The 21,671-nt window shown below is 45.0% G+C and overlaps 1 protein-coding gene across 1 annotated transcript in view; it reads right to left on the bottom strand.

Annotated features, from left to right (window-relative positions):
• Clic4 (CLIC family member 4) overlaps window positions 1-21,671 on the bottom strand; it is a 60,095-nt gene that overhangs the window by 3,825 nt on the left and 34,599 nt on the right. The window contains exons 2-5 of the mRNA XM_085690509.2: window positions 19,877-19,986; window positions 9,107-9,232; window positions 4,390-4,496; window positions 450-631 (exon numbers count right to left, since the gene is read on the bottom strand). Of these exons, the coding sequence (XP_085546635.1) occupies window positions 450-631; window positions 4,390-4,496; window positions 9,107-9,232; window positions 19,877-19,986 (525 nt within the window). The remainder of the gene's footprint in view (window positions 1-449; window positions 632-4,389; window positions 4,497-9,106; window positions 9,233-19,876; window positions 19,987-21,671) is intronic.

Here is a 21,671-nt window from a genome sequence, read left to right as displayed (position 1 = left end):
AGTTACGCTGGCCTTGAACTCTTGATTTTCCTGCCTCCATCTCCCAAATGCTGGGGTTGCATGCCAGCTTCTAAAACTGTTTTTCTTATCTTAGATCTTTACTGCACATATAATGCTTATTTAATAACTCAGGGTGCTTGACATTTCAGGTTTGGAATGAAAAGGGCCAGGTGGGTGATGATGACAGGATTTGACGGTGTCAGTTCAGTGCAGAGTTACCTATTAGATCTTTGACTTTTTATTCAATCACAAGAAAAAAAAATTCTTTCTTCTCCCTGAGACAGGGTCTCATCAAGTCTAGTCTGGCCTTGAGGGGGCGCTCTGATCCTCCTCCATTTCCTACCTAACTGGCTCTAGGCTGTGTTGACTGTGTGTTCTCTGGCCAGGTGGGGGATGGCTTCTGTGAGGGGGCGCTGCTCCAGGCAGCTCCCCACTTCCAGCAGGCCTACCTTGACAATGTGTAGCTTGGGCAGCAGGTTGCAGTCGGCTAGTGTCATCTCGTCACCATCCAGGAATCTCCTGGTGCTGAACTTGATGTCCTCCATGCTGTTCTCGTCAATCTCATCAGGAAGGGGAGAGTTCAGGTACTCGTCCAGTTTCTGCAGTGTCTTCAGGAGCCCCCTCTCCAGTGCTGAAAGACATGTGAACACTGTCAAAGAGGAAGCCCAGCCCTGGGCAGGGGCTGGTGTTGATGCAGACCCTCAGCTTGAGAGCAGGACAGAGGCTCCTGCCCCTGGAGCCTGGCTACACGATCGTTCCGGCAACCAACAAACTGTCGTGTCCCCCGCCTCCTCCCGCCACATACAAACATGCTACAGCCCAGCCCTGTTGATACTAAAACTGCAAAGGCAGGCAGGGAAAGCAAGTCTACTGACTCACAGCTAGGAGAAATTCCTGCTGAAATGTTGAACGTGATCCTGCTCACTGGAAACTGTGGGATTCACCATGAAGAAATGTGTCAAGAGGCACCAATGCCTGAGCAAACAACGTAAACAGGAAACCTGGGACCTCACCCTGCCTTGTCACACAAGAGGCCAAGGCACACAGTTACAGTACTGAACTGGCAGTCTCCTTGGGAGCCAAGTGGACTATCATGCCTCAAAGAATTGGACTAAGTCACTTGCAAGCACCCGGGAAAACAGAGAGGAAGGCAGATCTCTGTGAGTTCGAGGCCAGCCTGGTCTACAGAGCCAGTTCCAGGACAGCTAGAACTACACAGAGAAACCCTGCCTCAAAAAAACAAAACAAAAACAGTGAAAATGGAGAGAGGAAAATTAGTAATTCATGTTAATCATTATTAGTAATAATTTATTGTTAATCATAAAGGATGGCCATGGAAAAAAGATACAAACAGGCACTAGGAGGTTCCAAAAAACAGTGTTAGCCAATGAACCTAACAAAGTTCTAAAACTTAGCACAGGCAAAGGCATTTGTCATGAGGATAAGAAAACACCAAGACTAACCACTGGGAGGCAGTAGCGTGTCACCCAGCAGGCGCACTCGGTCTGTGACTTTCCTATCTCTAAGAAGCTATTCCAAAAAAGAAAGTGCAATGCAGTAAATGCAGAATACACCGCTTCATATTAATTATAAAAATAAAAACCATTTTTGCTATGGAAATACAGCAAAATTTAAAAATGCAGACACGTATGAGTCAGAAGTCCATGGACATGAACATTTTGAAGTCAGTGAAAATACGAACTGGTACAGGTTTTGAAACTGTGGCAAATTAAAATGCATAGAATTGCTGGACATGGTGGCACAAGTCTGTCACCTGCATCCAGGAGAGCTGGGCCACAGAGTAAGGTGCCACCTCAGAGGAGGAGGGAAGGCTCAAGAATCCAGCTCAAGGACAGTCACTGGCAGCACAGTCCTAGCCAAAACCCCTGGAGGCCATCTACAAGGCCCAACAACTGGGAAACTGCATACAATCCTACTGTGCATTTCTAAAGCCCGAGGCAGACTTATTTGGACTGGAAGGACTGGGGTGGAGGCAGTGCAATTTGTGGTCTCCTGCCTCAGCCTCCAGTGACAGGAAGCTTTCTAATATATAGTGATGTGAGCACGCACAACACAGTTTTATATAAAATGACTTCCCAGTCACCTAGGATCTGTCACTGAATTACATACTGAAATCAGATTGAATTTACTATCCAGCTGTGAGTCAGAGGGGATTGGAGGAAGGGTCTTCTGGATAGGACGGGACCCCTGCACTCATGAAATCGCAGCAGCTGTGGTCGCTGCACAGGACAAAACAGTCAGCATTCTACCACGGGAATGGGGGCGCCTGAGCCCCATCCCTAGCTGAGGAACTACTGACCGTTGATGGCTTCTAGGGGAGGGAGGGTCAGTTTTCTTTAAAGCTGTGGCTCCTGGTAGGTCACCCAGGCTCCAGTGGATGGCCCCACACCCAGAAATATATGAATAGTACAGATTTTGTATCAGTGGGTTATTTAAAAAACAAAAAGTTTCTTAAATGAAGTTGAAAGAGTGGGAGATGGTGCTGAATCTGGGTGGCGCTAGTGGGAGAAGAGTGGACGGATCAAAATACAATGTGTGTGCGCAGGATAGTCTCAGAGAATAAATGCCATATTATAAAAAAATCCCTGTACCACCTTGGCTTTTCCAATGAACAAATCTTGCTCTATTACTTACATGATCTGTATGCACAGATTCAAGGCAGAAGTGTTAGGTGTGACATAAGCATTTCTGCTGTTTAATAAATACAGCAGTCTAAGCGCTGGCCCCTGCCCACTTTCACTAGACTAATGCCATAGCACCTAGACATCTAATTAGGTCCTAGGGGTCTTTAAACTCTTCATACACATTGGATTTTACAAGTATTTACTAGGCTGATAAGGCAGGGACTCATCAATGAAAAGCGACAGCACACGTCTGTGAACTGCTGCCCCGTGAGAGTTGGGAGACGGACGCCCCACTCCCTAGGCTTATTAAAGCATGCAACTGCTCTCGACAGACAGAGAAGAGCAACACACACACACACACACACAAGCATTCAACTCAAATTTGATTTGGAAGTGTTTTCTAAAGCCTCAGGCAATGACAGATCCCTGTGGAGAAATGTAGCTGGCAACTCAAATCCTCATTTACCAATAGGCATTGACTATACACAAAGCTCCGACATTAAGAGCTTGCTGAGTCCTTTGCTTACTGGTTGCAGCGCTCTAAAGACAACAGCGTAGGTGGCCACTTAGGGCACTAACAAGTTGACAGATAAAAAATAGAATACAAACTTATACTTAAGTGAGTCACTTTCTTTCCCCACCCTCACCACCCAAGGCAAAGGAAAACTCATTTTATTCTCCTGTCCTCCCCAATATGCAGTAAAGAAACCCAACCAATTCTCCAGCCCTCAAAAACTGCACACAGAATAAAAACATCACAACTGTGGAAAGCACAGGGGGCTGGTCAGCTAGCAGGCCTGGGATAAAAGCCAGCTCTAGGGACACAGCAGCCTGCACAAGCAGGGAGCAAAGGACACTCTGGGAAGAAGGGGCTCCAGCTTAACCTTCTGCTTAGGGAGAAGATTTTCAGCCACTACACTCCAGACACCAAGAGTAAAGACATGCAAATCCCACACTGAATTATGAAATGCTGCCATCTTAAACCAGATAGAAAGGAGCCGGAACCGCTGGGAGCGGAAACAACAGGGAACTCAGGAAGTGCTTCACTCTTAGGTGTTGGCTGCTATTAACAGCCCTGTTCACCATCCCCAGGCCCCACTCCTTGCCACTCCATCCCATAGGGTGCCAGGAGCCTTGACCCCAGCCCAAGCTACCACGCTGCCTACAACTAGAACAGACTCAACATATTTTTTGGGTTTGGGTTTTTGATTTGGTTTTTTTGACAGTTTCATGTAGCTCAGGCTGGTTTCATACTCCGTATCTTTTAATTAAAACAAATTGTATCTATACTACTAAACTATCCCTCACCATAATAATGCCCTGAAACAAAACCTCTAGTTTTATGATGCAAAGAGATCTGAGGGCTGATGAGTCTAACCACCTTCTAAAGGCCACTCCCAAAACTGCTTAGGAAGAGTAATTAATTAGCACACATATACACAACAAAGCACAGGACCACAGGCTGCCAGTACCCACAATAAACAAGGGATTTAGTAAGCAGTCAATCAAAGCTAAATCTATTTCGTTACTGCAGCCACTCGGCCCACTGCCCTGCCTGTGCCCTCAGTTCCCTGGAGGGCCACCCATGGCAACTACCGGACTCCAGACACTGGAGCAGGTCCTAGAAGGACAGCAACTCCTCCGCATGCTCCTCACGCTCACTGGCTTCCCAACAGCTCACAGTGTCTTTGGGGTTTGGCTTCACTCAGCTTCCTCCTGTGACACCCAGTTTAAAACTTTTTACCTTCGTTAGCCTCTGGCCTCGAGTTCTTGATGTAAGCAGAGAATTTGGCAAAGATGTCCATTCCAGCAGTGTTTGACTCCGGGTGTTTTGGTGACAGCTTTAAGTACCTACACAGAAAAGGTGACACTGGGTTACAGATCCTTCCAGAAGAATTACCCAAAGTTTGATCCGTCACCAAGCTACTGTGCAGGTGACACCAGCCATCTTTCAACAGTTACTGTTTCCTATGGTTGATTTTGAATGTTAGGAAACAAAGCTGTGCACGGTGTTTTTGTTCACATATTAATATTCTTGGCAACCAAAGGGCACCCACTCCCCACCTCCATTTAATGATAAGAATGCTAAGGAAATGGCTTGTTAAGGGGCCTGGGCCAGGAGAACACACATGCCCTAGAATTAGACTTCTCACGCAGGCCATCCAAGGGAGCTTTCCATGGTAAACAAAGGGAATGTACTCAACTCCATCCTCACATCCAACATGGCACCCATTAGTGCCAAGACGCTATCAGAACACAGTTTTAAAAGAGCCACAAAGAAATAAAGCAAGTCACACTCCAACTCTCAGTAGTCGGGAGACACAGCTCCCACAGCTGGGTGTTTAGTATGCCAGGCACTGGCCTGGCCCTGTGCAGCAGCGTGAGGGAACCAGACAACAGACAGCAGGAGGAGCCCAGGCCGGTCAAGCATCTTGATCATCCACAGCCAGCTGAGGACAAAACAGTAAGAGGACCATTCACTTCCAAACAGCCCCCAGTTTCTCTCTCCACTCCCTGTGCTAAATGTGCTGTGGTATATTTAGGACTGTGCTACTGCACAGTAAATAAACAGGATGCCAGGCATTGTACCAAACCCGCTTTTGTGCTGTGACCAAGTTTCATCTTTAAGAAAGTCAGGACACCAGTTTTAAACAGGCGCGCGCACACACACACACACACTTTACATGTTTGCATTTTAAACGTACACATTCAGTGTGTTTCTTCCTTAGAATGAGGGGGGGGGGCTGGGCAACTCCTCCTTCCTTCAGCAGGGCTTGCTTCCCCTCAGAGAGGCCCTGAGTCCTGCTTCAAGAATATTCATCAGCTGGAAGGCCCTAGAGAATTGGGGAAAATCCCACAGCTAAACTACTTATTTTAACTTACTCTAGAGGATGCTGTCTGGTCTTAGTCCCCTTAAATTAAAATGGTGGAAACAAGATTTGAAAGAAACTGTATTACAGGGCAATGTTTTCTTCTATTTCATGTCTCTCTCACATACATGCACATTTACATACATACATACATACATACATACATACATACATACATACATACATACATACATACATTCCAGGCTGGCCTTAGTGCTGAAATCAGCATGGTTTATTTACCTTTCTTCTGCTTGCTTTTGTGGATTCAGTAAAGGTCTATCCTCTAAAAACTCAAGCTGGTTTTCTTTTTAATAAGTCTACCCAGTCTCCAAATTTCTCAATTTTTAACCCTAGAAACTTCTCCCAAAAACATTACACCAAGTGTTTTAGTGAACAAATCTAATGAGTTTATCTGAATCACACGTGTGCACCAATGTTCTTCCCCACTACAGAACTCTCTCAAGGCCAACAGGCCTGGATTTCCTGGCTCCGAAGACAACCAGCTTGCGGTGCCAGAGCTATCAACAGCTCTCACAGTGAAGACCACACCGAGCATGCCAGCAGAGCCAGTGCGGAGAGCACAGTGCCTTTTCAGAGTACCCATGTCTTCCTCTAGCCCAGTGTGCAAAACTACTCCCGTGCACACCTGTGATCCCCGCTCTGGTGAAGCTGAGGCAGAAGGATCATGAATTTGAAGTCACAAAAACAAAATAAAGTGGCCTATCTTATATACAGCCTGCCTCTGAGTTACACACTGACACCTGTCATCTTCTGCCCTAACAAGATTTGAAAGAAACTTTCCATCTCTAGCAGCAAAGCACAGTTCAGGAAACCAGAGACGGATCAGTGCAGAAGAGGACACGGATTCAGTTCCTAGCACCCATGCAGAGGCTCACAGCACCTGTAACTCAGTTCCAGGGGACCCAGCCCCTTCTGAAGACCTCCCCGGGCTCCTGCACACACAGGTGTACATATAACGCTCAGGAACACACACATACACATTAAATATAACTTTTAAAACCTCAAATTTCAAAGCTTTTTGGATAAGTAGTTCCTTTATTAAAACAAAAATAGGACTAAAATCTAAATCATAACTATGACTAAATAACTAATAACAATTCTTTCCCCAGGGGACAGGAGAAAGCCGTTAGAGCCTGTGGAGTCTCACAGAAAGGTTCTCCGTGTTCAGCTTTGCGCTACTGGCCACATCTCAGGAAATGCCAGGGAGCTTGCACCTGTCCTGCAGGGGTGGCATCTTAGTGCTCACAGTTCCAACTGCTGCCTTCGGACAGGCTGGTCTACCTGCTAGGGCAGTTCTGCTGCCGCCCCCCCCCCAACACACACACACCAGGGCAGCGCACAAACAGAGCAGGAAGAACCCTCCTTAGGCCTGGAGTGAGCTGCAGCTCCACAAATGAGTTTGAGACCAGCCTAGGCTACATCAGACCTTGGTTTTCTTTTTAAAGGAGGAGTAAGGAGGAAGAACAACAAGAATAAAAAGCCTATCTATATAAAACTTTACTCAGAAACTCTTCAGGCTGTCTATAAATAAATAAAAAAAAACGCTCTAGAAAGAACTTAGCACACTACAAACACTAAAACAGAAAGACTTTTGTGTTTGGATCGAAGAAAACTCCATCTCCAGTTACAGCAGCTTTGCAATCTGTGCAAATAAAACGGAGATGAAAGAACAAGCTGGTGCTGCAGAGATGGCTCTGCTGCTCTTCCAGGTCCTGAGTTCAATTCCCAGCAACCACATGGTGGCTCCCAACCATCTGTAATGAGATATGGTGCCCTCTTCTGGTGTGCAGGTACATATGCAGACAGAACACTATATATAATAAGTAAATAAATCTTTTTTAAAAAAAAAAACTTAAAATATTCTTGAAAAAATGTACAGAATGAGAAACTCAGAAATGGTTTACAACAAAATACAATTTCCTTCATTGAGACTGAATATATTTTCCAACTGCCTCTCCACTTAGAATCTAAGGTCACCACAGTGACCCTGGCTCCATGAGAACTTTCAATCAGCGGTCTGAGACCAATCTGTCAATTCGGGACCTTCCTCAGAGCTGACAGACTTAAGAACAGAGATCTAGAGGCTTCTATGGTGCAGCAATCCAGAGACGTTTCCAGGAGGTCAGACGTCTGTTCCTAGCTGAGTGTCCAGAGCCCCCTATCTGCTGTGGGAGAACTTGGCTGTGGTTTATGGACATCCAAACTAGATGCATGGGCTGAGAGAGGGGTTAGGATCCATTTCAGTGTTTGCAGAAACTGTTCAGGAAATGGAAGGCCACCGGGACTACTGGAGGGAGAGATAAAAGAAGCAAGGACAGAGAAGAGCTAGCCGACTTTTAGAGCAGGACCAAGAGAATGTAGTTTTAGGTTTAACACAAAATTGGCAACCCAGGGGCAGTTCTCACAACACACAATGGGCTAATCACAGACAGAAGGATGGCTTCCCACATCTTTCCTTTCTACGGTCTTCAAAGGAAACACCTTCTGCCCCAAAATGCCGGTCACTCCTCTGTTCACCTGCTGCATACTAGCTTAAAAGTAAGTAAAGCTTAGTTAAGAGTCATCTCTTCTCCATACAAACCTTTCCTCCACCCATTCCTGTATCACCACCTGTATTTCACTGTGCTTCTTATGTGGTTGGTTTTTTGAGACAGCATCTCCTTCTGTGGCCCTGGCTGGCCTGGAACACACTGTAGACCAGGTGGGTATTAAACTCAGAGAGATCTGCCTGCCTCTGCCTTTCAAGCACTGGAACTGAAGGTGTGCACCACTCTGCTTGGCTACTGCTGTGCTTTTTTAAGAACAGGAGCTAAGCTTCCATTCCTGCTGATCCACGCTGTTCTGCTGTCTTAATAGCTGCACAGAAGATGGATGGATTGAAGAACTGATGAGTGGATGGACTGATGAGTGGATGGATGGATGGGTGGATGGATGGGTGGATGGATGGATGGATGGATGGATGGATGGATGGATGGATGGAGATGAGTTGGTGGGGAGATGGGCGGATGCTGAGCAACTAATTTTGGAACCATCTGACCCAGTAATCCCCATCAGTGGGAAAATTATCTGGACATGAAGAGTAAAGGCAAAAGCAACTGGCAAGAAAGGTTGGATCAGGAAAAAAGAAACACATTTTCTGGGCTGAAGAGATGGCTCAGTGGTTAAGAGCACTGGCTGCTCTTCCAGAGATCCTCAGTTCAATACCCAGCACTCACATGGTGTCCCACAATGTCTATAATGGAATCCAATGTCATCTTCTGATATGTAGACATACATGTAGACAAAACACTCAAATACATAAAATACACAAATAAATACATCTTTTAAAAAGAAAAGAAACGTATTTTCAGGTTAATTAAGCTGGTAAAGCCAAAAAGAAAACTAGTAACGCTTTGAAAATAGAAGCAGGATACAAAACCTTCTGTCTGCAGTTTAAATTTCCACTACGATGCCAGAGAGTCCTGGTTGTTCCAAACTCAACGCTGTAGGAATCTAAAGTCTTTGGGAAAGAGTGCCTGGGAACAAAGCTGTATTCAGCAGTGGCGCTGTATCCACAATTCTCATACTCACTTGGGGGGGCACAAGACTTCTTCAAGAAATTCCTCAATCTTATTTACATCCGTCTTGACCTCGCTGTTGAAGGTTATAAATGGTGGGTGGGTCCCGGGAGCCAAGTTCTGCAGATCTGCAGGCTTCCTGTTAGGCAAAACAGTGGTCAAGATGAGATCACTTTCCACTTTATAAAGGCAGAGCAAGTTCTCAGGCGGTTCTAACTCTTAAGCGTCTGGAAGAATGAGCAAGCCCCAGTGTTTGCTCACTCAGTGTAAGAGTGCACAGTGCTCTAATAAGCACCAACTCCACACACAGCACATCATGTATATGGTAAGAGCAGTAAGAGTCACTGATTTATCAACCAAAAGATAAATTTTTCATCCTTGGGCCTGGAAAGAAAGCTCACGATTAAGAATATGTTTGCTCTTACAGAGGACCCATGTTTAGCTCCCAGCATCCACACAGGGCAACTCACAACCACCTGTAACTCCAGATCCAGAAGATCTGATACCCTCTCTTCTAGCCTCCGCCAGTACCAGCACGCACGTGCACAGGCACGCACAGGTACACAAACACATGGTTTAAAAGAAGTAAGTAAATTTGTAAAAGATATAAAAAACAAAAAACCAGAGTCCTTCATTCTCATTCCAAATTCAGTTAGGCAGCTTAAAGATGGTGGTAAAATGAGGGGCAAAGACTTAAGTCAGTCTGCGACTTCAACCCTAACACTACCCAACTCTGACCAGGACAGAGGAGCAAAACTACTCCAGGCCTGAATTCTTTCGCAAAACTACTCCAGGCCTGAATTCTTTCCCAATTTTCTTTGTTTTGCTTTGCTGGGGAAGGGGGGGGGGGCATAAAACAAAGAGCAAGCTCCTGCAGTCCTGAGCTTTAAGAAGAAATCCCGATCCCTTTACCATCTGTACACGAGTCAGACTAAGGCAGAGAAAGAGGACCAGGAGAGTATCTAGTCTCCCAATATGTAAAAGATGGTATGAGCAAGGTAGAAAATAGTAGAAAATAGAGGTTGGAGAGATGGCTCAGAGGTTAAGAGCACTGGCTGCTCTTCCAGAGGTCCTGAGTTCCAAGGGTCCCAGCAACCATATGGTGGTTCACAACTATCTGAAATGAGATCTGATGCCCTCTTCTGGTCTGCAAGCATGCGTGCGGTCAGAACACTATACATAATAAATAAAACTTAAAAAAAAAAGAAAATAGCACAAAGTAGATAAAATAGTCAACATGTAAAAAATACAAGAAAGAACTTGTCCAAATCGATTTTAAGCCATCAAAAGATTAAGTAAAGCCAGGAATGGTAGCATACCCTTTAGTCTCAGCAGATCTTGGTGAGTCTGAGGCCAGCCTAGTCTACATAGCTAGCTGAAAGCCAGCCAAGGGTACAGACCTTGTCTACAAAAGGAGACAGACTCTGTCTCCAAAAAAAAAAAAAAAGAAAGAGGCTCAGCAGTTAGGCGTACTGGCTGGCTACTTTTCTAGAGAACCTGGGTTCAAATTCTAGTACCTACATGGTAGCCAAGAATTAACTGTGACTCAAGTCCAAGGGGATCCAATGCCCCTCCACAGGCTGTAATGATTTCAGAGGGAAAGGGACATGGTAGGTGAGAGCCAGAGGCTTCATATGCCATGCAGGCAGAGCGTGAGGGCAGAGTTTATTGAGAAGGGTAAAGGGGAGAGAAGAGAGACAAAGAGAGAGAGAGAGAGAGACAGAGAGAGACAGAGAGAGACAGAGAGAGACAGAGAGAGAGACAGAGAGAGAAAGCTTGAGACCTGCTTGCCTCTTCAGAAGAACAACAGGAAGAGAGCTGCAATGGGCAGGGCTTCTCTCTAAGGGACTTTTTGCACCTGCATACAGAGGACCCTGGGCTGGCTAGGCTACACTGCCTGAGTGCATTCTGCCAGTGACAGGGGTCTGCATAATGCCTGACTCCTAACACAGGCACTGCACAAATATACACAGAGGCAAAACACCCACACGCATAAAATGAAAATAAAATCTAAGAAATAGAATTGGCAAGATGCAACCTAGGAGTGGTGGCACACTATAATCTGAGAATTCAGGAAGCTAAAACAGGAGGATTAACCCTGGCTAGACTGGGTACCACTCAAAGAAGGAAGACAGTAGAATCTCTAAAAGCAAGGCTATCTCAAAGACAATAAAGAGTTAGGCGAGAAGTCAGTGAGCACATGGCCGTATCTACAATTACTAAAGAAATCCAATGTGCAACAAGGAAGACTACTAGGAAAAATGAAAGTATTGTAAAACACTGATAAAGATGGCTAAACTTTATAATTATAACCACCAACAGTAAGGAATGTTGCTCCTACTTGACTAAATAAAGCTCACCCTGCCCTCCAGGGAATATTAGCATCAGTGTGTGATTGGTGTATTATTTGGTCAGTGACAAGACAAAGAAATCATAAAGCATCATGACATTCACTCTGAAACTAATCTCGCCTCTGGGACATGTATTTCCCAAAGCTAGGCCTAAACTGGGCATAGTGGCTCTCACCTTTAATCCCAGCTCTCAGGAGGCAGAGGTATGCTGTGGGATAATGGTCTTTTATCCTGTCACTTGTATTATTTTTAATAAAACGCTGATTGGCCAACAGCCAGGGAGGAAGTGAAGGTGGGACAACGAGAATTCTGGGAAGAATGAAGTCTCAGTCTGCAGTCAGTCACAACCCAGCTGCAGAGGAAACAAGATGTGACTGCCTCACCGAAGAAGGTACCAAGCCACGTGGCTAACATAGACAAGAATTATGAGCTATAAGTTATAAGAGTTAATAAGAAGCCTGAGCTATTAGGCCAATCAGTTTATAATTAATATAGACCTCTGTGTGTTTATATGGCTGTGGGACCTGGTGGGACAGAAACCTTTGCCAAAAGAGGTAGGCAGATCTCTGTGAATTCCAGGACAACTAGGACCCTACAGAGATCAATATGGAGGCCCTGTCTTTGGGAGGGTGGCAGGGGAGGTCAATAAACAAAGCAAGGTCTAGGACCCTTTTGTTTTGCAGCCCACATTTAAAAACTCATCTAAGCTAGAGAGATGGTTCAGAGGTTAAGAGTGTACGCTGCTCTTCTAGGACTGAGTTCGGTTCCCAGCACCCACACGGGGTGGCTCACAACCACCTGTAACTCCAGCTCAAAGGATCTGATGTCTCTGGCTTCCTAGGACACCACACTCATGTGCACATATTCACACACAGACAGACACACTCTCATAGCCCAGTGTAGTGACCAGACGTGTGTAGCCCAGCACTCAGGAGACTGAAGAGGAATCCCTTCGCTCCAGAGCAGCCTGGGCTGCACAGAGTTCCAGGCCAGCATGAACCACAGATGACACACAGACAGAAAGCAAACGCTCACAGCACCTGGAGACATACACTGAGAGAACCAGAACAGGAATGGCCAGGAATTACACGGAAATATTTCAGAAAAGATTCACTGTGTTCAAATTCACTTGAACCCACATCCAAGCTGGCATTGAACTTCTAATGCTCTTGTCTTGGCCTCCAGAGTACTGGGATTATGGGTGTGGGCTACCTATCATACCTAGCTAATTCTATCCTGATATGTTTGAAATTTTTCATAATTAAAAAAGAAGCTAACAGCATATCCCTTCAGAGAGCTTCCCACGCCACACAACCCACAGAGCTATTTATCTTATTTTTAAATTAGCCAGCCCCGCCTGCTCTTTTCCTTCCTTCCTGACCACAAATGCAAAGAATCTGAATTTAAAAAAAATTAAATATATCACAAAGGAGAATTACTTTGACATTAAAAAGGATTTGCAAAGGAATGGACTTTACATGCTACAATTAATCCTGCTACAGCCATTTCCCCAGGTCCCACTCATTCATGCCTGCTCTCTGGGTCCATCTTTTAATTTAGGTTAGGAAAAAGTGTCCCTTTCTTTGGCTATACTCCAATCAAAGATAAAAAGATTAGCTTATGCTGATGTTTTCAAGCCCAGCACTGGGAGGCACAGTAAAAGCATAAAGGTGAAAACATAAAGTCTGTATTTTTATGAATGTTATTTTATGAACAGGTTGGAGCTGGATAAAAGGAACAATAAAGGTTCAATGTTTTAAAAACAGCCGACGGAGTGGATCAACGTAATTAGTTCCTGCTTCCAAAACTAGGCGTGGCAACTTTTCTTAGAGGAAGGGGCAAAACTGAATGAAGCCAGAATGAAAGGATTTGGTAAAGCCTCCGACTGCTGGCTCTACCAATGACCAAGCAAACAGCAGCTAAACAAAGGTATACAAATGAGGTCATTAGGGCGTCCAGGGTTCCATTAACAAAGCATTCTGTAAGGGGGTAGGTTATGTTAGTTTTAACTTTAATGGCGTTAAGGGTTCTGAATTGGTTATTCAAAATCAAATGATTTGTAATAATAAAATCTGATTAATTTAGAGGATTTATTTGACAATGGGACATGATGCCAGACATATTTATAATTACCAATTTTCATTAATATTAATGACTGGTTAACTAGCCTATCTTATTTCTACTTGAAAGCTATATAGACTTTGAAAACAACAAAGGTCGTAAAACTGCTTTCAAGGATTAGTTGTTGACATAAAGGCCCTTCTATCTAGGGAGCAACCTCAGCATCTCTCAATGGGTAATCACCAGAGACAAAACAGGAGTGCCAGGCAGGGAGGTGACTCTCACACAGAGCCATCTGTGACTGCTAGTCCTCCCCTAGTGCTCCACGTGACCCTCAACAGCCCCTTTCCCAGATGTCTTCCAGACAGGAGCTGTGGCTGGAGACAAGCTACGAGGACCGGCTGAGCACTCTGGGACATCTGGTTTATTTCCTAAAAGGCCCTCAACCCATATCCTGCAGTTCGCTTAAGATCATTCAAGTTTCCCCAAGTGACAAAAGCCAGGGCCCAGGGTTCACACCTTGAAATTCTGCCTGAGTTATGTGGACCTCCAGAGCTGAGGCCTGGATCTGATGTAGCTCTACTTTACCCTAGGAGTCTCTGACTGAAATACATGATCCATTCTTTCCCATTTTGTTTCTAGATGAAAAACAAGAACAAACAAAAAGCAAACACCGAAACAAGAAAAAGAACAGGAGAGAAAAGGAAGGAAAAAGGGAACCCAGTTGAGGCTAATAGTGTAACTTAAGTGGCTTGATTTCAATTGAAATCTAACTCATCCAACTTACAAAAACGGGAAGGCGTAGGCTGGTTGCTTGGTATAAAATGAGCAGAGCACAGCTATCCCACATGGGAGCTGGCTCTTGGGTCACCTGTCTCTGACCAAAAGCGGGGGGGGGGGGGCTGTCTCTTGAGTTGTCTTTCAAAGGTACCAACTTTAAAAACACAGCATTATATACGGCGAGAGAAAACTTGACATTATATAAACAATCAAAAAAAAAAAAAAAGGCCCCCAGCCTCACAAAGGTTAATAGCAGGGCACCTCTAATTGTTGTGTAATACTTCGTTCAATTAATTGGTTGTTCCTTACTATGAACTATCTACAATCTTCTGGCTGTCACAGCGGAGCAGTCACCGGCTGTGGTCTGTCTAGTTACAGCGCTTACACGATTCCACTGAGCTTTACTCCATGCTATAATCAGCTCACTGTAGTCGACTTCAGCATCAGTTTGTGATACATATACATACATATATAGATACAGAGAGATAGTGTGTGTGAGTGAGCTGGTTTTTGTTTTTCTGTGTAGCCCTGGCTGTCCTGAACTCACTCTGTAGACCAGGCTGGCCTCAAACTCAGAGATCCACCTGCCTCTGCCTCCCAAGGGCTGGGATTAAGGACATGTGCCACAATGCCCAGCTATGAAGCAATATTTTAAAAATAAAATAACACTCTCAAGACTTCAGAACACATTTTAAGAACACAATGTATTAGTAGAATTTGTATGGATAAGGGGTTTAGAAAAATATTCATTATGGGGCTAGAGAGATCTGAGTTCGGTTCCCAGCACCTACAGCAGGCAGCCCAAGGGATCTGATACTTTCTCTGGTATGTATACATACATACATACATACATACATAATCTCCACATATATATGATCTCTCTATAATTTCCACATGTATATATAAAATCTAAAAATAAAAATATCTTTAAAAATAGGTAAATTTTTAAAAAAAGAAAAATATTCACTAATCTCTTTTCTAATTCACTCTCAACAGCCTCAGGAATTATTCTGACAATCTCTTAGAGAGAAAAAAAACCACAAAATATGCAGTAGAAAAATCCTCCTAAGGAAGAGGGGCAGAGGGAAGAAGACAGAAAGCAGATGGATGGACACTAGCTCAGCATCTATGAAACAGTCTCCAGACTGCAGGGCTGCTCTAGGGTTCTCAGAGCTTCACAGAGGAAGATGAAGTCCTGCCTTTCCCGAATGACTAAGGGCCACAGGAAGCTGGTAGTTTCTCTAGAAGCCTCCCTGTTCCACTACATTTACCCTCCGCATGGGTCACTCATGCATAGGCTACTGAAGAGCTACCAGGAAATGCCACTCATTCTCAACTTCAGAAACTAGGACAAGAAATGTGATGGTGGCTCTTGTTCTGAGGGATGGTTGCTCATGCTGTAGCTGCTGTTAAGACACAGGGCCTCATGTGTAGCCCAGGCTGGCCTGGAACTAGAGATTCTTGTTCCTTACAATCCTGGGATTGCAGGCATGCACCACCATGCCCAGTTTGAGACACAATAAACTGAAACCATCTTGTGGGTCTATTTGGAAATTAGATTTTGCTCTGAATTTATGACTCTTTTTAAAAGGTTTGGCACTCTCATTTCCATTGCTCCGTTGTTTCATTATAAAGAAACTACACTGAAGTCTAAGCTCTCACCACAATCCTCCACAACAGTTTCGTTACTATAGTAACTAGACTCCGAGCTGACTGATGCACTGTATTACAAGTGGCATGCCTCCATCTGGGGTAGGAAATCACTATGACAGGGTAAGTAAGATGGTTTTCCATGTTTAACACAGAATAGAACTGTACATTTCCCAGGATTTTAAAAAGTAACCTCTAATTACTTTTCTCTGTTTTCTATAATTTCTATGTGCAAATATCTGATTCACTGGTATTATGGCAGACATGACTGCTTTTCATGATAAAAAGTTAATGTTAGGGCTGGGTCGGTATAGAAGGTGGTTGCTGGACAAGTATGAGGACCAAAGTTCAGATCCCCAGGACTCTTGTAAAATCCTGGTATGGCCACATGTGCCTGTAACTTAGAGACAGGCAGATCTCAAGAGCCAGGCTGGCCAAAATGGTGAGACCCTGTTCTCAGAGATGGAGCAATGGCTCAGAGGGTAAGGAACAGGGTGCCCTTCTAAGAATCCAGGCTCAATTTCCAGCACCCATAAAGTAGGTCACAAACTATCCGTAACTCTAGATCTATGGTATCCGATGCCTCTTCTGGCCTCTGAGGGCACCAAACACACAAGTCATGCACAGACATATATGCAGGCAAACACCCATGTACATAAAATGAAAGCAAGCCTCTTCTCAAGGGATTACGATGGAGAGTCATAGAGAAGGACACTCAATATTCCCTTCTTAGAGCATACACATGCACACACAGACAGACAGACAGACAGAGTTAACATCCTAAAGTTACAATTCCTAGGCACGTCCCCAGAGCAGAGGTCATCAACTGTACAGAGGCAGGTGACTCAGTGTGTGTCTTGACTGTCTTCTCTTCAGATCACTAATTTTAGATACTTTGTTTCGTTTTTGTCTTTTGAGACAACTTCTCTAACTACCCTGGCTAGCCTGGAACTCAACTGAGATCTATCCTCCTGCCTCTGCCTCCCAAGCTCTGAGATTACAAACGAACCTTCTTCACCTTCTTACACCCCCAGCTTTCTCCTCCCCTCTCCCATTCAACGCTGAGCTATAGGACTGGAAGGTTTGACTCGGATGGAACTAACAGAGCAATGGAGACACTGGTCTCTGGTTTAGGAACTCTGGGCACAATGAGAGTAGTACCGTCTTCAAATTAAGACCCTGGATACCCTGGTTACGGCCAGGAGTCTGTCAGTCAACAAAAGCCCTGTAAATCAATAAACTCTAATTGTTAAGAGGTCAAAACCAGCTGGGCGGTGGTGGTGCTTGCCTTGAATTCCAGCATTCAGGAGGCAGAGGCAGGCGGATGTCTGAGGACAGCGAAAGCTATCTTGAAACCACCGTCCCAAAAAAGATAAAAGAAAAAAAAGTCTTAAAATAGTCAAAAGTACCCTGAACAGTGCCCATCACACAGCTGAGACTGAAGGTTAACCTTCCCCTTGTCCTAACTTGAAAGAGCAACTGACCTTCAGAGGATGAGGCTTCTTGCCCTCAGACTCAGGGTTACTTCTGGCAGGGCTCTCAGCGCACAGCCAGGCCTTACTCCTTTCTCCCAAGCTGCCCAGATTTTATCCCCACATGATGACATGTGTCTGCTGTTGGACTCCCAGATCTAAAGCATGCTTATCTGCAGCTTTTGTTCAAATAGCAACTGCTGAGCTAGAGACTTTTTCTGTGGCCTGGATGCCATTTTATCTAAAATGCCTTTAATACAACTTCATCATGAACAGAGAAACAGACTTGGAAATAACTCCCGCTGGAGCATTAAGGCTGCGCTGGAGGCAGGCAATGGCAGGGTTGGAAGGCTCACAGAAGGCACGCATACGCCAGCACAATCATTAACACCGACTGAGACTGAGAAGACACGCTGTGCCAGAGCCAGACCCCGCCTGTTCTTACGGAGGAAAGCTAACAATCACTGCTTCAGGGTACAGAGTGGGCTTCTCTGGAGCTCTCGGGGGGGCCGTCACTCTGCGCTGGCACGCTCTGGGATCAGTACTTTCAGTGCAGAAGTGGGCAATTTCCAAGATATTCAGGAAAATAAGCTCAGTGGGTATTTTCTCCCCACAGACTTGGAGAGTCACAAAGCTTTAAAACTAAGGATACATTATGGAAGGTTCTTCATACCGTGGGGCACGTCACTCTGGTGACAACTTTATTATATGTTGTTTCTGAGCCAGGGTTCGTTCTCTTGGGTCACCCGCTTTTAAAAATGTTCAAAACTCTGTAAGCTCATGGGAAAGGTCTGAACGGATAAACATCACGGACCCCTAAAAGCTGGGGTCTTCCAGGAAAGAACACTGATGACCTGGCTGGAGGGGGAGGAGTCATCATGGGCCTTGTAAACCTTCACTTTATCCTCCTGAAAGTTAATAGAGCATGGGATCAAACACCGGTAACACCTGTACTTGGGAATGGGCGGGCAGGGGGAGGGGAACTGCAAACCTTGTCTCTGGGAGGGAAAATTATCTTGTTTGTACTAGAGAGCTAAGATTTCTAGAGAAAACCAAAACCCTCAAACCCTAACTTTAGCTGTTCTATTGATCTAATACATAACCCTAGAAAATGCACATCCTTGGTAGTTTCTGGCTGTAAGACCCCAATATCTATTTCCTATGTATCAGTTTTTGTATACGGAGTACAATACTTTCAGGTACACCAGCCCTCAAACACCAATCAGCTTGCAGCAGTAACGCCTCCCAGAGTCTGTAAAGGAGAAGTAGGCCCCATGCGCTCATTCCCCACCAGATTCGGCATTCCTGGTCTCTTGGACAAGCAGGCACTGTGCTCAACTGCTCAAAGAAGTCTTTTCAAAGCATGGCAGCCAGCTCATTTGTTCCGAGCTAAAACTGGAATAGGAGAACACCACGTAGCTTTGGACATAGTAAGGGTGTGTGTCTGGGGTATGGTCTAATTTTAGGAGTTAGACTGAGAAGCTTCCTTTTTGAATATATGTAGAAAAATAAAAGTAATAGCAGGGTCACTGCGTGACTTATTCCACTCTTAAAACAGCTCTGTCCAGCAGGAACAGAGCAGTGTCTTCTCAGGAGCCTGCAGTCATTCCAACTCTTATTCTCTGATATCAAAGGCTTATTTTCTACATTCTCCAAAGGGGTTCCTCAAAGACTGGCTATTTTCAACAAATAAACTTTTTTCCCTTTTTGAAATAAGAGTCTCTCTCACTCTACAGCTCAGGCCAGTCTTGAATGAACAATCCTCCTGCCTCTGCCTCCCAAAGAAGAGTCACCCATCCCAATTAACAAATACGTTTTTAAATCTTCAGCATTTCAAAAACTGTTCCAAGGTCAAGCATGGTAGTGTAAGCCTTTAGTCCCAGCACTCAGAGGTAGGTGGACCTCAGTGAATTCAAGGCCAGCCTCATCTACAAAGTTAAGTTCCAGGATAGCTAGATCTGCTACACTGAGAAACCCTGTCTTGAAAAGCCTATTTTAAAAAAAAAAAGAAAGAAAGAAAAACTGTTCCAAAGAAGTAAAAAATAAATAAAGCACAGGCAAAGACCCCGTGGGATGCTAACCTAACTGGGAAGCGCTCTCTGACAACTCTCAGGATAAATAACTGTCTGCCGTCACACGGCAGTCTGACAAGTTTTCCCTAGACACTATTAACAACTTGAAATGCTTTAAAAGTAATTAGTAAACAAGGCTGAGGCATTTATCTATGTCAAGGGCACTATGTGGAGCTATGAGGATGGTTCAGTGTTAATCAAACACACACGGGCCCTGGTGGTGCACCACCACCCCTTCACTCTAATGTTTGTAACATGTTAAATCTAGCCTCAAACAGAAAGTTTGAATACCGTGTGCTTCCTTCATGGGCAATCAAAGCAAAGGGCAGGAAGAGGATCCAAGCTAGAGAAAACCTACACACTTGCAAGGCCGTTCCACACCACAGCCACGTCTTACCTTTTCAGATCGACGGTTGTGACGCTAAACACAACTCCTTTGAGCCAAAGGATCATGAAGAGCCTCTGTGAGAAGGGGCAGTTTCCGATGCTCTCACCATCACTGCCAGCCTGCAAACAGAATGAAACATTTAAAACCAAGGTCAAAAATGAGGGCATTCAAGCAGCAGAACTCCTACGAATTCCGATCTGAAATATTAGGAGTGGCAAGGAGAGCGGAAATGCAGGTCTTACATCTGCCTCAGTTTCTTCTTAGAAATGGCCAGTCCAGCAGAGCACTGTTCCAGATGCCTTTGTATCATAAAGGAGACTTTGTCACCACTTTCCAATGTGGCGGCCAGCAGCAACATCTTGCCAATGACTACTTAAAATAAGGGTAGTCCCAATCTAATGAAGACATCATTTTATTTATCTTTCTTTCCTTTGTGTGTGTGTGTGTGTGTGTGTGCGTGTGTGTGTTTGTTTGGTTTTTGTTTTTTGAGACAGGGTTTCTCTGTAAAATAGTCTTGGTTATTCTGGAACTCACTTTGTAGAGCAGGCTGGTCTTGAACTCACAGAGCTCTGCCTGCCTCTGCCTCCCAAGTGCTAGTATTAAAGGCATGCACCACCTCATTTTACTTATCTTAAAAAAAATCACATTTGTTCTGATTTTGCGGCAAGCCTGGTCACAGAGTGAGTTTCAGGAGTGTTACACAGAGAAACTCTGCCTTGATTAAAAAAAAAAAAAAAAGTCATGTTTGGCTAATAGCTGTGTGATGATTTGACTGAGGTGATGACTGAGGCGCTCCCCATATTTTTTGGTATTTGAATACTTGGTCCCCAGTTTGTGGCACTGTTTGAGTATGATTAGGAGGTGTGGCTTTGGTGGAAGAAGTATGTCACTGGGTGTGGACTTGGAGGTTTCAAAATCCATAAGCCATTTCCAGTTTGTTGTTTCCTTTTTGTGGTTTGAGGTGTGAGCTCTCGGCTGCTGCTCCAGCAGCCAAGCCTGGCACCTGCTGCCACTCTCCCCACTTGTGGAGGGCCGGACCACATTCTCCATTGCTTCTAGGAACAAAGGTAGAGATTGACCTCTGTGACCCCAAGGTGTGGCGGTACACGCCTTTAGTCCTGTTGCCTGGGCAGCAGAGGCAGATTGACCTCTGTGACCTCAAGGCGTGGTAGTATACGCCTTTGGTCCCAATGCCTGGGAGGCAGAGACAAGCAGATCTCTGTGAGTTCAAGGTGATGTAGCACACGCCTTTAATCCCAGCGCACGTGCTTGGTAACTCTCTACCGCTGCATCCCTGCCTACTCCCGAGGCATCATCTGGGATAATGGGCAGTGGACCCATCCAAGAGTGACACGTCAGAAGCGAGGACTGTTTCCTTTATAAGGGTTGGGTTCCATCTTATCTGGGTCTCCGCCATGTTGGCTGATGCCCGCTCTCCCAAGGGGCATTAAAGCTTTACTGCAGAAGTATCCTATGTGTACCGCGTGGTTCTTGCTGGCGAGACGGTAGCGCGGGACACCCACTGTGACAGTGATGGACTCGCTTTTATTCCTCTAGAACCTGAAGTCCAAAACAAACCCTTCCTTCTACAAGTTGCCTTAGCCATGGTGTCTATCAGAGCAACAGAAAGTAATTAACAAAGGCTGCTATGTTGAAAAGTTCACCACACCCAAGGACACATATATCCCTAACACAGGCAAAAGGCAAAGTCTGCCATGGGTCTGAGAGTATTCCTTCTTTCGCGGAGGTGGGGGGTGAGGAGTGGGGGGGGTGCGGCAGGGTTTCTCAGTGAAGCCCTGACTGT

Source organism: Myodes glareolus, chromosome 6 (assembly GCF_982192425.1).
Source record: "Myodes glareolus chromosome 6, mMyoGla1.1, whole genome shotgun sequence".
NCBI lineage: Eukaryota > Metazoa > Chordata > Mammalia > Rodentia > Cricetidae > Myodes > Myodes glareolus.
Note: the sequence above shows the minus strand (reverse complement) of the source record. Positions and strands in the feature narration are given on the sequence as shown.